Raw genomic sequence first — 13380 nt, 5'->3', positions numbered from 1 at the left:
TGTGTGTGTGTGTGTGTGTGTGTGTGTGTAGGGCTGCCTCAAGGTTTAAGCTGCAGGTCACACCCTTTAGTGAGGGCAAAGCTGAACATGAGAGGTGTCAAAGAAAACAAAAACAAGAACTTAGGGAGACATCCATCTAACATGTAAAGAGATAGACCGGCTGTTGTGGAAGCTTCTGCGTCACTTATTTGACAGGCTAAAGGTCAGGCGTGATGAGTAACAGTAAGGGGTTGTTGCTAGGATGATTACTGTTTTTAAAATCTTAAACCAGAATCCTCCATGTCTGTATGTAGCCCCACTCACTTGACTCCAAAGCGGTCCATGAACATGATGTGGTTCCTGAAGGTTCTGTTGACATCCAGGTCAATCTGTTTGATCTCAGTGGAGAAGGTTCGAGCCTGCTGCTTCATTCTCTGGAGGACAAAGAGGGATATATCATGAGATATGCCAGTGAGAGTTAACCCTTTCACAGGATCATCACTTAAAGGCAGGGTTGGTCATTTTCGAAAAACTAGCAGGATTTTGAAAGTATCGTTCTGTCAGTGCTCTGACCGCACCCACCCCTCAGCCTCTGTGCTCCCTAAGAAGCCACGCCCCTCACTTACATGCATGAGCGCTATTGGTCCAGAAGCGGACCTCATGCTTTGATGTGGGCTCATGCATGCATGGTGAAGAGAACAAGCAGGAAGGCGTGATTGATTCATAAAAATATCGAACCAAGCGTAGACATTGGTCGAAGTTTTGACAGGCTTACGGATGACAGATTTTCTTCGTTCCTTATTCCGAACACATGAATTATTAATTTCTGTCAGGACCCGCAGACGATTTCAGCTTGAGAAAGTGTACCTGCAGAATATTAGCTACCCTGCCTTTAAGAGGGGAGTTCACACGAAATGTGAAGATTCATACCTCGTATTTTCCTTCGTTTTCTTTTTTCACTTTCTCTATGTCCAAGAGCAAGCCCCAGGCCTGGCCTCGAAGTTGCAGAGGGATGCCTTTATACACACGCTTCACCAACTGAAACACATGTGAACAAACGTTAATGAGACAGTCTTCAGCACAACAACCAAAAGAGGCAGAGGGTCATTGAGCCTCTTTATGGTCTGTCGCTGAGTGACAAGGACTCCTCACATGGGCTTAACATCTTCATCCAACAGTCTAGACCAGAGAGGAGGGAGAGAAAAGGGAGTAAGCTGTGCTTACACAGGGAACGGAAAACAGAAACGGAAGCAATACATAACATCGTTCAGTAAAATATGGGTGAAGGCTAAATTGAGACAACGATTTTGATGTTTTGAGTGCCATCAGGACATTTATACACACCTTCTCACTGTTCTTGTACTTGTCCCAGTTCTTTACCATCTTTAGCCACTTCTCAGCTCGCTCCACCTCCAGCTGCTTTTGCTAAGGTGAGGAAAAATAGATTAAAAAAAAAAAAAGATAGAAATGTTCACTCTGTGCTAAAGGGAGTAAAAAAAAATAAAAAAATCAAGGAATCAAGGTTATTACATGAATTTGCTCTATTGGTTATAATTGGATACCTTCTCTTCCAGCGCACTGGGTGTTGGCAGCTCTTTCTCACTGGAGGAGCAATGAAGACAAAAGTATTAGACAAAGGGACACTGTCATTATGATCTATATTTAGCACTGAAAAAAACACCATGATAATGAGAGAGAGGTAGAGAGAGGACGTAAGTAAAGAAATAGTCCACAAACATATGAAGGTGCTTTCCCAAAATTCAATCCACTACAGGGAGGTCAGAGCTCCAGGCGGGTAACTTACTGCAGGAAGCCGAAGCGGTCAGTGACCTTATAGATGCTGTAGTCAGCATCCTCCCATGGGTCGATGCTGACACCCTCCTGCCTGCCCTGAAACACCGACGAACCAGAGATGATTGTTCAAATATTGCATGCAAATAATTAAACGGTTAATAATGAGGTATGATGGTGTCTGAGTGAGCTGTAAACAATCTACAGACAGAAAATAGAGAAGTAAGCCCCGTTTCCACCGAGCGGCGTTTCCTTAGACTAATCCCGGAAAGATTCCCAAATAACCGATCCGTACCGTCCCACTTTTTGGGGCCCTTCCGTTGGGGTGCCAAGAATTTGGAGCCGACCCGAAAAGGTGGCGCTAAACACTGCAGTCCTCTGATTGGTTGAAAGAATCGTCACTTCCTGTGTTACGTCGGCAAACAAAACTCCGCCGTGTTTAAACCATTGACTGTAACACAGCTGATTGTTTACGTCTGTATTTCTCCTGGCGGCACACAGCCTTCTCTGAAACAAAGCTTGATTGAGTTTTGTAATAAAGAGTCACATGTCAGTGACAGAGGAGATGAACTGCTGGATGTCTTCCAGCGTTGGTTTTGATTGTGCCGCACTTCTCTCCTTTGTTGAATTTATGAGTTAGCGGTTAGCTGCTATCATATGACGCTATTTACATAGCGGCTATCGTCACACTTACACGCCGCCTACCAAATAGGGCACGGGTAGCTGTGGAAACGCAAATGTGATCGGGCTTGATCGAACCAAACTGTAACCGATCCGTACCGGACTGCTGTGTGGAAACGGGGCTTAAATGAGTATTTTCGGTTCAAACTGAGAGTATGAATCAATGCACTGGTGGTGTAAGGAGTTTGATCTGAAGCAAACAGACCAACATTGAATGTAACCCTCCTCTCCTTCACTCTTGTTTTCCTCTTCCTAAATCGGTCACTTGAAAGTGATTTCGTCCTAATGTGTGACCTCAACAACAACACTGTTCAGTCCCCTTGTAATGAATTGATTACTCCTAGTTAACCCATTGTCACCGCCTGCAGGGAGTGAATCTATTCTCCGTTCCCACACTGCAGGCAACACTAAGGGCCTCTCGATGTGAGAAAGACTTTTTTTTTTCAACTTGCACCTCAACTTCCCTTTCCTTCAATGAGCTCTGGTTGGCTGTCTGTGGCAGTGATTGATATCTGTCCCAGTTCAAGCGAATGATAAACTGACCTCTGAGTGAAGTGAACCACCACCATTTGTCCCTTAACTGCATGATGCTTGTTTATCATAAATATCCCGAATGGTTTGATTGTACGGTGATGATGCTTACCGTGTCATATTTAGAGATGATTTCAGCACGTTCCTCTGCTATCAAAGTGTCTATGTCTTTCTTCATGTCAAAATCTGGAAGGGAGCAGAAAAACTGTTGATGAGCGTCACAATCAGCCGTGTTTATTCACTACCACTTATCGTGTGTCTGTGTTGAGTGTGTGGAGAGAGAGAGAGAGAGAGAGAGAGAGAGAGAGAGAGAGAGAGAGAGAGAGAGAGAGAGAGAGAGAGAGAGAGAGAGAGAGGGAGGGAGAGAGAAATGATAAGACATGATCGTTTTTGGTTGTTTCCTGGGGGAAAAAAAACCCATGCATTTTATTTTAATACAATTCCACTGACAACAGTAGCTCAATTGTAGCGCTGTTAAAAATATTTTCAGACTGAACTGATACACAGTCCGTTTGTTGATTGATTAAAAACAGCCAATGATCTGACCACTTGATCTAGGAAAGATTTCAGAGAGCTTGTCCAGCACCGTCGGATGCTCCTGCGAGTACTTCTTTCAATGGGGTGGGGACAAACACGTGTGAGAAATGTTCATTATGTGAGACTATAATAACAGGAGGTATGTGCAGACCACAGACAGAGCCGGCATCATTTGAGCCGCTGAAACCACAATCTGCTCGAACCCTAAGCCCTCCTACCAACCAACTTCATATGAATAATGTCTTTTAAACTCAAAGCCAGAATAATGACTACGATCCAGACTGTGATGACAGAAGCCACAACATCGTCACCGATTTCCTGCTGGAGTATCCAGACGCACAGCTGACAAGATGGTTGGACCACATAGTTTATCATAGATGAGTGTGAAGTTATAATTAGTGCTACACTCACCGTTACCCAATTATTTAGAGAAAAATAAAACAACACATTAACACGTCTTATGTTCAAGTGGTGACTGGAGAATGACCTGAAGCAGGGTGCGGTTACAATCACACCACACATATCTCTACCTCCAGAACACACACATACAGTATGAGTAATCAATGTCTTACTTCTTTTCAACGAGCCAATTTGATTTCCTGTGCAGTTTTTCACACCCATCATCATCATCCCCATCATTTTGGTGCTTGACACCAAAAGAAAAGGTAATGTTTCGAGTGATGATTTATGTGTTGAACAGACTTGTCTTAGGCCATGATGACATGATGCTCCTGTATCTCAGCCCTCCCTTCTTCTCTCCGTACGACCTCTACTTGACCCCCTTGGCCCCTCTGAGCCTGCCTCAATCCTTCCTAGGCTGATGTACCCTGGCAGGCTGGACTGCTGAGCAGTTGTCAGAGCTCAAAAAAAATCCCCAGAGAGATAACAGCTTAGGCACTCGTTCACCACATAGAGCATCTCAGAAACATGGTTGGATGAATGTGCCAGCCGTGCTCTGTGGATCAGGGCTTCTCAGACTTTTTAGAACATGGACCCCTTTCAGATGAGACATTTTTCCTAGGAACCCGTCATTATCTTAACGTTGATAAGCATATGTTTATACAATGTTTTCCTGTACTATGGAATACTTTGCCACAATAGAATTAGACTACATTTATATGTTTCAAATAATTTATTTAATAAACTTTGAGAAAACGTAGGCTCTGAGCTGTTTTTTAATTAATTTTTTTTTTATTGTGACTATGAAGTGACAAACGCGTCAAGATCGTATCAGAGTTGATCTGCTGGCACAAAACTGAAGTGGGCGGGAGTACTGGACAAAATAGCTGATTTTATTGGTGCAAGTCACAATGTTTTGTAAATTATTCCGTGGACCCCCAAGCTATGGTCCGCGGACCCCTGGGACCCCATTTTGAGAACCACTGCTGTAGATGATAAGACATAAAAGAAACCAGTCAAACCTTTTAAAAATTCGAAAGGCACTGACGCCTCATGTTTGGGGACTTTTGAGAAAAAAGGCTGTCTACTGGAAACGTGATTGGTTTAACTTTATAATATTAAAACAAACATATGAGCAACCTGTTTGTTTTTGTAAGAAAAACACTGAGAGGAAAACCTCTCAATGAGCCTGTTGCAGTAGGCTGCAGGCTGTGGGGAATACTCTCACTGATGACTGACAGCATGTTCAGCCAGCTGAGGTCTCGGGTGGTATGCATGTCTTGCATGCCCTGCAGCAGGTGTGTTAGCACCTGCCACACATATACAATGACCCTTTAAGGGGTTTCCCCACACACTCTCATGCCTTCTGCTGAGTGCGACGTGTTTAGCCTTAAAGCCATACTGCCACTGCAGAGAAGGTGGAAAGGCAACGGGACATAATTACAAGCGTGCGTGTGTTGTTACCTTTTTTAACAGGTCACTAAATAATACAAGCCAACCTCTGAAACCCTGCGTCCAGCTCGCTCCATCCAAACAACAGCTGAGTGTCTCGGCTAACAGGTGGTCAGTAAAAGCAGACCACCGAACAAATGGCCGCTCTCCGCTTTCCTTTTTACATTTTTCTCGTCTCTCTCGGCTCGAGCTGTGCGAGGTTTTTCGAGGTGTCAGCATGTTTTTTTTTTTCTGTACAGCTGAGCTGAGTAAGCAGCTTGAGTCGTGGTGCTATTGACATTTCTGTGAGTGACCTTTCCTTCATCATATAACCCGGCAGAGGGAAAAAAAAAGACTGCATGTACTTTTTTATACAGAGGCTGAATTTAAATGTACGAGCTCTGTATGTTTAAAGAAGAATTATGCTTAAAGCCGATTTGGAACTTTCTGTATGTTGTGATCTCAAAGACAGAAGTTTTAAATGAGAGCAAAACATGATGACGAACTTCAAGGCTCTCTACCCTCGCAGTAAGTCAGACACTTCAGGACTACATTAAAAAGCGGCTTGTGAGCGGTTATAAATCACTGTCTGTACTCTGTAAGGTCATTCGTTGTGTACGCTCTGTTGTGCTTCATCTTTAGGTCCCAGCTGCTTATTTCCTGTGTTGAGTCTCCAGTCTGCTGATAGTATTGTGCTGGCTTCAGGAAGAAAAGGAAACCAGTGACCGCCCCTCCTTCAACAACAGGTTCAATGAGAAAACTGCTAAAAGAGTCGTCCTTAACAGAGGAAAGGCCCTTCTTCTGACACAGCCCTAAATCACCTAGAATGGGCATTCATAGGCCTTAGGATAGACCACAAGGAGGTCACTTCACAGGAGTGGTATTTTTCTTGTGAATCACCAACAGAACTTGGGCCCGCCGCAAAGGCATTACAAATGGCAGAAATCTCCATGTGGTGACTGCTGCTGGGGGCCGACTGTGGTGGGATGAAGGTGTCAAACAGATGGAACGTGTAGGAAAATGTGATTTAATGGCAGACTAAATGGTTCCTCCTTCTCTTAGGTTGTAGGTGGGCTGAGGTGGAGGAGGTGACACAGTGGTAGGTGGACTAAGACGGTGAGTAAACACTGGGAAGGTAAAGCGGATAGCTGAAGACAGTGAATGCAGCGTTAAAAGCTGGGTGCTAACAGGATACAAGACTCTGAGTGGAGGTGACATCACATCCTGAATGACACAGGTTTAAATGTAGCATGGAAATACAAGTCCTCAGAGCACTTATGTCACCACAGAAAGCTTGCCCAGCACTCTGAATCCAATCAACGTGCAGAGGTCAGAAGTGGCCGACCATGAGCGTTAGGAAAGTTTTCATGGACAAATCATGACACTTTCTTAACACTCTTTCTTACTTCACCTAACTGAATTTGAACTTTTATCTAAATGCAAAGTGAGACAACAAGAAATCTGGCAGCAGGCTGCTTCCTATAGCAGCATGGAAAGTATGCGTATGTGCTAAACAGTCAGTGGGCAGATACCCCACTCAGAGTATGAAGGTTTAATACCAACAGAACAGAAGAAGTTGTTTGGTTGGAAATGAGATTTTTCATAGTGAATCTTTGTGGCTGGCACGTGAAACTCCAAACCGCTAATGGCGTGACAAAGAAGGAGACGACAGATGTGCTGTTCTCTTTACCGGCGAACGATTAGTCAGCGCTGCATGTTCAGCTGCAGGACGAGCTCGGGGGGGGGGGGGGGGGGGGGGGGGGGGGGGGGTTAACCTTGTTAACCAATCAGAGAGTAGACCAAATATTACCAGTGTGAGATATGAACCACCCAGCTCTGTAAATACTTTCTCCTGTATTGAAATATAATCACCAAAAATGGTTCAATGCTGAGCATAAATCAATCAATCAATCAATATTGATGGTAACATTAACAACCACTAAAACCACTTCCTTAAATTGTGTACATCTTTCTGTCAGATCAACCCAGGGCATCTCAAATTCGTTAAGCTCATTATAAAACAATAACTTCAGTGTGTTCGCCAACGCCACGCTCTGCGATGTCCTGCCAAGACTTCCCTGTAACGCACTCTGTTATCAGCGCTGTCCTTACATTATTTGCATTCTGTACGCTCACAGTGATGTGGGGAGGGAGCGTATGATTCCAGCTCGGGAAAAGGAAGGAGGCTAACGAGCGACCACATGGCTCTAATTCTCGAGCCCCAGATGGCTTCAGAGCTCCAGTTTTTTTTTAATTGATGTCAGACTTACAGTGAGCATGTAAGGCAGCAAGCTCTGCACCCAAAATAGCAAAACATTTAGAGAGAGAGAGAAAGATCGTGATCTATATAAGAGGTGGAGTCTAAATCATTAGCAGGGGGCAGACCGCTTTGAAAACAAATCAGAAAGGTTGTATTTGAGTTTTCTATGTTGTTCAAATGCCGTTATTAAAATGTTTTAGATAGTAAAAAATAGGATCAGTTCCCATGTTTACATGTAGGAAATCACCTTGATGAACCTAAAATACTTTATTTAGCATGTGAAGATGACAGCCAACACATCCAGATTTCCTCCACAAACCCTTACGAAGCCATCGTTGCATTGCTTTGGAACAGCTGAGAAGAATTCAGTTCAGGTCATTTAACACATGAAGTACCAAAGAAAAGTGTGGCAGTGTCATTTGGAGTCCGAGATAGCAAAATGTCATAAACCATCCTGATTAAAAATCCATTGCGTCACAGGGAAGCTCTGGCTGTGCCTACAGTTATCGTTGGAGTCTGAAGAGTACCAGTACTTTATGTTATTGTACTGGAATTGGACTGGTGGCCACAGTATCAGCCACTATGCAAGTTCTGCAACAGGATTTGTTATTTGAAAGGGAAATGCTTGAGAAATATCGCTCCATTTCGTTGTATTGACCGTTTAAACGTCTGACAGAGGTGACGAGAGGAGCTCCTGTTCACCGTTTACAAATGTAATTTTTCAACTAAAAGGGAATTTTTTTTTCTCCTCTAACAATGCCACTTTATCATTAAAAAGGGAATCCCCTCAGAGTCTTAGAATATCTCAACGTCTCCCAGACAGGAAATCCAAGCAGGCTGGTATGAGGTGTTTCCGTATCGAGTCCAGATGGAAGTTCAGCGTCACAGTAAAGCTGCTCAAACTGAAGAACGCCGCAGACTTTTATCTTGTTTCCCATCTTGAAGCGTGGCACTCGTAATGACTCGTAGTGACAACCCAGACACTCCAATACCATCACTCCTCCAGACTATAAGGAGGATGCAAACGTCAAAGCCTAATGCTGCCCTACATGTGTTTTGCAGGTGTGACGAGGAGAGGACAAAGGCCGATTGTCTGCCCTGGTTCCTCTGTCTGGACTCTTACACAGCAGCTTTAGACACAAAGTGAAGCACTGCTAACATTGTGATGAGTTCATCTGCGGTCTACCCATGCACCATGCCTGTGTAGCAGACACAACTGAGACACTAAAAATAGGAAATCAACTTCAGAAAAAGGGAAAAGAATGATTCTTAGGCACATGACAGAAAACTGCTGGGAATCTTTGATGGCAATCTGCAAAGTTTTCCTCATAAGAAAGTCTCTTTTTTTCCCCTCTCTCTCTCTCTCTCTCTCTCTCTGCCTCCCGCTCATGTTTTTATACAGCTGCAGTCTTTGTGTTTATGCACATAAAATAGAAGCAACACAGAGAATATGTGACCCAGGGGTGAAACATCCAGAGAAAAAGGAACTCTGGAAAAGCACAAGGCTCAGAATAACTTGTTGTCCCCGAGGGGGTTGTCCGTCCCACTGTCAGCCATTATCGTTTCTTTATAAAAGCTCAACAATCAGAACTCAGATTCACCAACAACACTCGCTATCCCAGTCTACTTAACCTTTCCCCGTCTTAACAGGGGGGAAAAAACAAGCTGGAGACTGAGGAAGGAGCCACTCGAGCACCTCGCCCGGCATCAGATCAAGGCTGAGAACCAGCTCTGCTCCTTGCTCTCCCTCTGTTGTTACCTGGGGGGGGGGGGGGGGGGGGGGGTCTAAATATAACAATGACCACACAGGGCCGGGCAGTGGGACTTGTTTCCCAGAGTGGCAGCACTTTCTCAAAGGGGTGGTATGAGAAGGACAGGAATGTCAAGGGAAAAGTATTCATAAACACAAACCCACAGGACCCTGCTGAGAACTGAGCCACTTTCTCAGAAAGTGATGCTCCTCCTTGAACAGATGAAGTCAACCACCGACAGAGGAGTCAGACAGAACACACTTTAAATCCACGTACTGCTCCATGATAAAAAAAAACATCTACAGTATAATGCATCACGCTTATAAAAGCACAAGAAATACGCAATGTTTAGGGAAGTTATGCAACCTCCTGCTGACTGTCATGTTATTTTTAAATCCTTTTTTTTTTTTTTTTATCCAGCCATCTTTAAAAATGTCCTTACAGCCACAGTTGTCTTTGGGACTTTCTTCGTGTGTCGAGACGCAAAAGCTAAAGTCAACAATAAGCTCAGAAGAACTTATTTAATCAAATACAAGCTCTACATGACACCGCAGCACAGACAAAAAACAAAAACTTAGTCAATAATGAATAAATAACAACACTTAGGAGGACGCCTTTCCCACTGAGTGAAGCCGAACCAAGACCGAAGTCAGCTGAGCTCTGAAGAAGTGGAGCGGCGTGTAATGCGGCCCACTCCACTGGTGATTTGGTTCTGATAGTGGTCATGTTCAAATGATGATTACGACGTCAGAAACAGAGGATTATGGTACGTGGAAGTGGAGCAGCCTTCTGCTGGGAGGAAACTTTAATCTCACCATGATCGTACAAAACAGAGACTTTACGTACTGTACATGTGAGGCCCAAACCAAAACACAAGGGCCGTCTAAAAAAAGACACAAACGAGAGACAAATAATTGAGAGGAAATTCCAACAGAGCCCACTTTAGTCTTTATACAGCACGAGGAACAAACATTGAAGCTATTATCCCATGGAGCTAACATCCATCGCATCAGCGCTGTCGCTGTTTTCAACCTGTGTGACCATCTTAACACTCGACAGTGTGACCTCGATTTCACTAATTAGAGAGCGTGGGGATTTGATTTGGCTCATTTATAGACAGACCCGGCTCATGCTCGTTTCACACTGGCTTCTGGCAGAGTCTCACTCTGACTCTACAGGCCAAATGGAATGAGCCAACATGAAAACATGCAGCACGATAATCATTGTTTTTTCATGCCACTGAGCATGTTCATTTAAAGATGTTTTAATAACCAACCCCCCAAAAAAATAATTTCATTGATTACTTCATCAATCGTACAGGCTGTGATACCTCTGTGAAATAATGGAAATTTACCATCACAATTTCACGACCGACAGTTGTGTAATTTGCACTAATATAGAAATGAATAAGAGCTACAGTCAAGGACGGAGCAGTATTTTTCTTGTCAAGTTATTTTAATTGTTAAAAAAGGGTCGAGATTATTGTTGGAATTCACATTAAAAATCGACAGGTCTAACATTTGTCTCGATTCACCTACGAGAAAAAAAACACATTCTGTACATGTTTTCTAGAAGCTAGTCACAGATGTAAGTGTGTGGAGAGTAAAGTCGTGTTACTTCACCGGCTCGAGATCTCGTTGTCTGCAATGGGTTATTTCTCTGCACGCATGCAGGCTTGTTGAAGTAGAAACTCAAAATAGCACATAGGTGTGAATGAGGCTGAGACCACAGTACTGACTGTACTGACTGACATAGGCTCAGTCACCCTAACACCCAAAACAACCATCTAATAAGACAACAGCAAAGACATTTCATGAGTCACATAACCGAGCCAAAGCCTCTCTGTCTTCTCTACGGTCTGCAAACGGCTCCACTATCTGGAGCGTTTTGTGACACTGGTACGTTTGTAGGCCTTTGACGTCTATCATAAAGCCGCCATTCATGCAGACAAAAAAGGCTATTGATGCCTCTTCACTGAAATAATATTATCCAAACAGAACACAAGCAAGGCTGCTACTTATTGAATTTTTCTTTAAAGAGCAATCCACGGGCATTGAAGTTGGTATCAAGGCTTAGTTGGATTTATCTTATTTTGTGCGGTTTATATATATAAAAAAAATGTACTACGTAAATAATGGAGCGTTGGAGGGCTCATGCACATCCTGTTGGTAGAAGAGAGGGCAGGCTGATCAGAGGTCAACAGCACAGTCAAGTACCCAGCTAGACTCAGCTTTACAAAGATCATTTGTTGCCAAAACTTTCCACTAAGTGATAATGACCATCACAGCAATACTTCTTATTTGTCGATTCATGACCATACTGACACTGTATTTGTCTAAAAAAATGTTCTTTTTTTGAGCAGAAAATCATAAATCGAACCATGATGACACCATGAGATGAACACAGGGCAAAGGAGGACACAATGACATAAGTAGTGATGGGTGGCGTGTCTGAGCTCTCACAAACTTATCATCAGCACATTAGTGCTGTCACCTTTCAGTGCTGCTTCCTCCTTTAACCACAAGCACTGTGACACACACACACACACGCACACAGAAGGCTGAACCTAGCAACAATAAAAAATACACTGCCTATGTTTTCCTTAAACTAAACGCCAAAACACTGTTATAAAAAACACTTATAAAAACAACATCATATATGAACTGACAGTATACAGTAGTGTCATGTGACTCTGCATGCACACAAAAAATGGCTGACTCAGACAAGAAAATCTTTCCTGCAATATCCTTTACTGACATTAATGTTGCATTAAAATGAAGGAAAAGGCTATGCTCGATGGCCACAGCACATCTGCTACATCACACTGAAAACAAAAACACATGGTGGTGTGTGTGTGTGTGTGTGTGTGTGTGTGTGTGTGTGTGTGTGTGTGTGTGTGTGTGTGTGTGTGTGTGTGTGTGTGTAGTAAGACAATGACCAGCAGACATCTGGAGGGTGAGGGCTAAATCCTGATGGAGATCTGTCAGACTCTGCAACCTCCCCCACCCCAGTCTGAACCAGCGACGTGCCCAGTCAACCTTCCAGAGGGGGCATGGCATGACATGACATGCAGACCAGTGACTGGCCTACTTCTGAAAAAGCTGTCCCAACTCTTTATTTGGTTACAATGGGAATAATATCTGTCTCCCTTAAACTGAAATGAAGAAGACCGTATCCGCTCTGGAGAACACGTCCTCTATAGGTATCTGATATGTAAACGTGAAGTCAAATGAGGAACTGGATGTAAAGTGTGAAACAGATTGAGACACTTCAACCCAAACAGGAAGCAGGTAGGTTTTTTTGTTAGGAGTGGATGACCAGAAAAATGAGAAGAAACAGATTCAGACACATTCATAGTGAACCCGGCCAGTTTGTCCTTGCAACTGGAAAGCCCATGAAGGGTGATGCAAAATGAGAAATTCCCACAGAGAAGCGCTTATTCACTCTCCTCACCACAGAGGCTTTGCTTAACTAGCCATGTCCTCTTACAGTAAAAAGGTAGCTGTTCCCAGACTATGAAGAAAGAGCCCTTATTTTAAATTTCAGTCACTCACAAGTACACGCGTGATGGCCATTATGAATGACTTCCGTTAATGTTCTGTAGTGGATTGGGCAAGTTGTAAAAACACAAAAAGGGCAAGACAAAGAGACCCCGACGAGGAGTATTTTATTGCTACTTACATTCATTGGTTTCCATCGTGAATAATAATGAAGTATGTGAAGAGTAAACATTGTAGTAGTGGCGCTAATGTTCAGCAGTAGTAAACCGTACATGCTGCTTACCTTGTTGGCTGATTTCCCGTCTACTTCTTCTTCTTCTTCTTCTGTTGTGTTGATGTACCTACACGCAGAAACACAACTCTCTATTCTCATTCTTTCCCTCGCTGTCTATTAAGGGGAGCCGTCCGTCACCATAACGCCGTCTCTGTGTAAAAAGGCTTGTCCTCGACTGTCGACAATCTTCGCTCAAATCGATGCTGCTGGTCAAACGGAGTCAAACCCCCCTCAAAGCCCAGCTCC

General features: G+C 43.6%; 1 protein-coding gene across 1 annotated transcript; it reads right to left on the bottom strand.

Moving 5' to 3' along the window:
* Positions 1 to 260: 260 nt before the first annotated feature.
* Positions 261 to 13277, bottom strand: LOC306825421 (USP6 N-terminal-like protein). The gene is made up of 7 exons (XM_079346153.1): positions 13144 to 13277; positions 3095 to 3168; positions 1784 to 1869; positions 1542 to 1581; positions 1324 to 1404; positions 910 to 1017; positions 261 to 413 (listed from the first exon to the last, which is right to left on the bottom strand). Exons 2-7 carry the CDS (start codon positions 3158 to 3160, stop codon positions 300 to 302), a joined length of 495 nt encoding a protein of 164 aa, XP_079202279.1. The 5' UTR covers positions 3161 to 3168; positions 13144 to 13277; the 3' UTR covers positions 261 to 299.
* Between the last annotated feature and the right edge of the window lie 103 nt (positions 13278 to 13380).

This window comes from Symphodus melops, assembly GCF_947650265.1.
Source record: "Symphodus melops genome assembly, chromosome: 6".
NCBI lineage: Eukaryota > Metazoa > Chordata > Actinopteri > Labriformes > Labridae > Symphodus > Symphodus melops.
Note: the sequence above shows the minus strand (reverse complement) of the source record. Positions and strands in the feature narration are given on the sequence as shown.

Excerpts from the sequence above, each read along its gene's own strand:
- LOC306825421 (XM_079346153.1), bottom strand. The coding sequence starts at position 3,160 with ATGAAGAAAGACATAGACACTTTGATAGCAGAGGAACGTGCTGAAATC. Across the intron at positions 1,405-1,541 it reads CCAGTGCGCTGGAAGAGAAG|CAAAAGCAGCTGGAGGTGGA; the intron begins GTATCCAATTAT and ends TCCTCACCTTAG. Across the intron at positions 1,018-1,323 it reads AGTACAAGAACAGTGAGAAG|TTGGTGAAGCGTGTGTATAA; the intron begins GTGTGTATAAAT and ends CATGTGTTTCAG.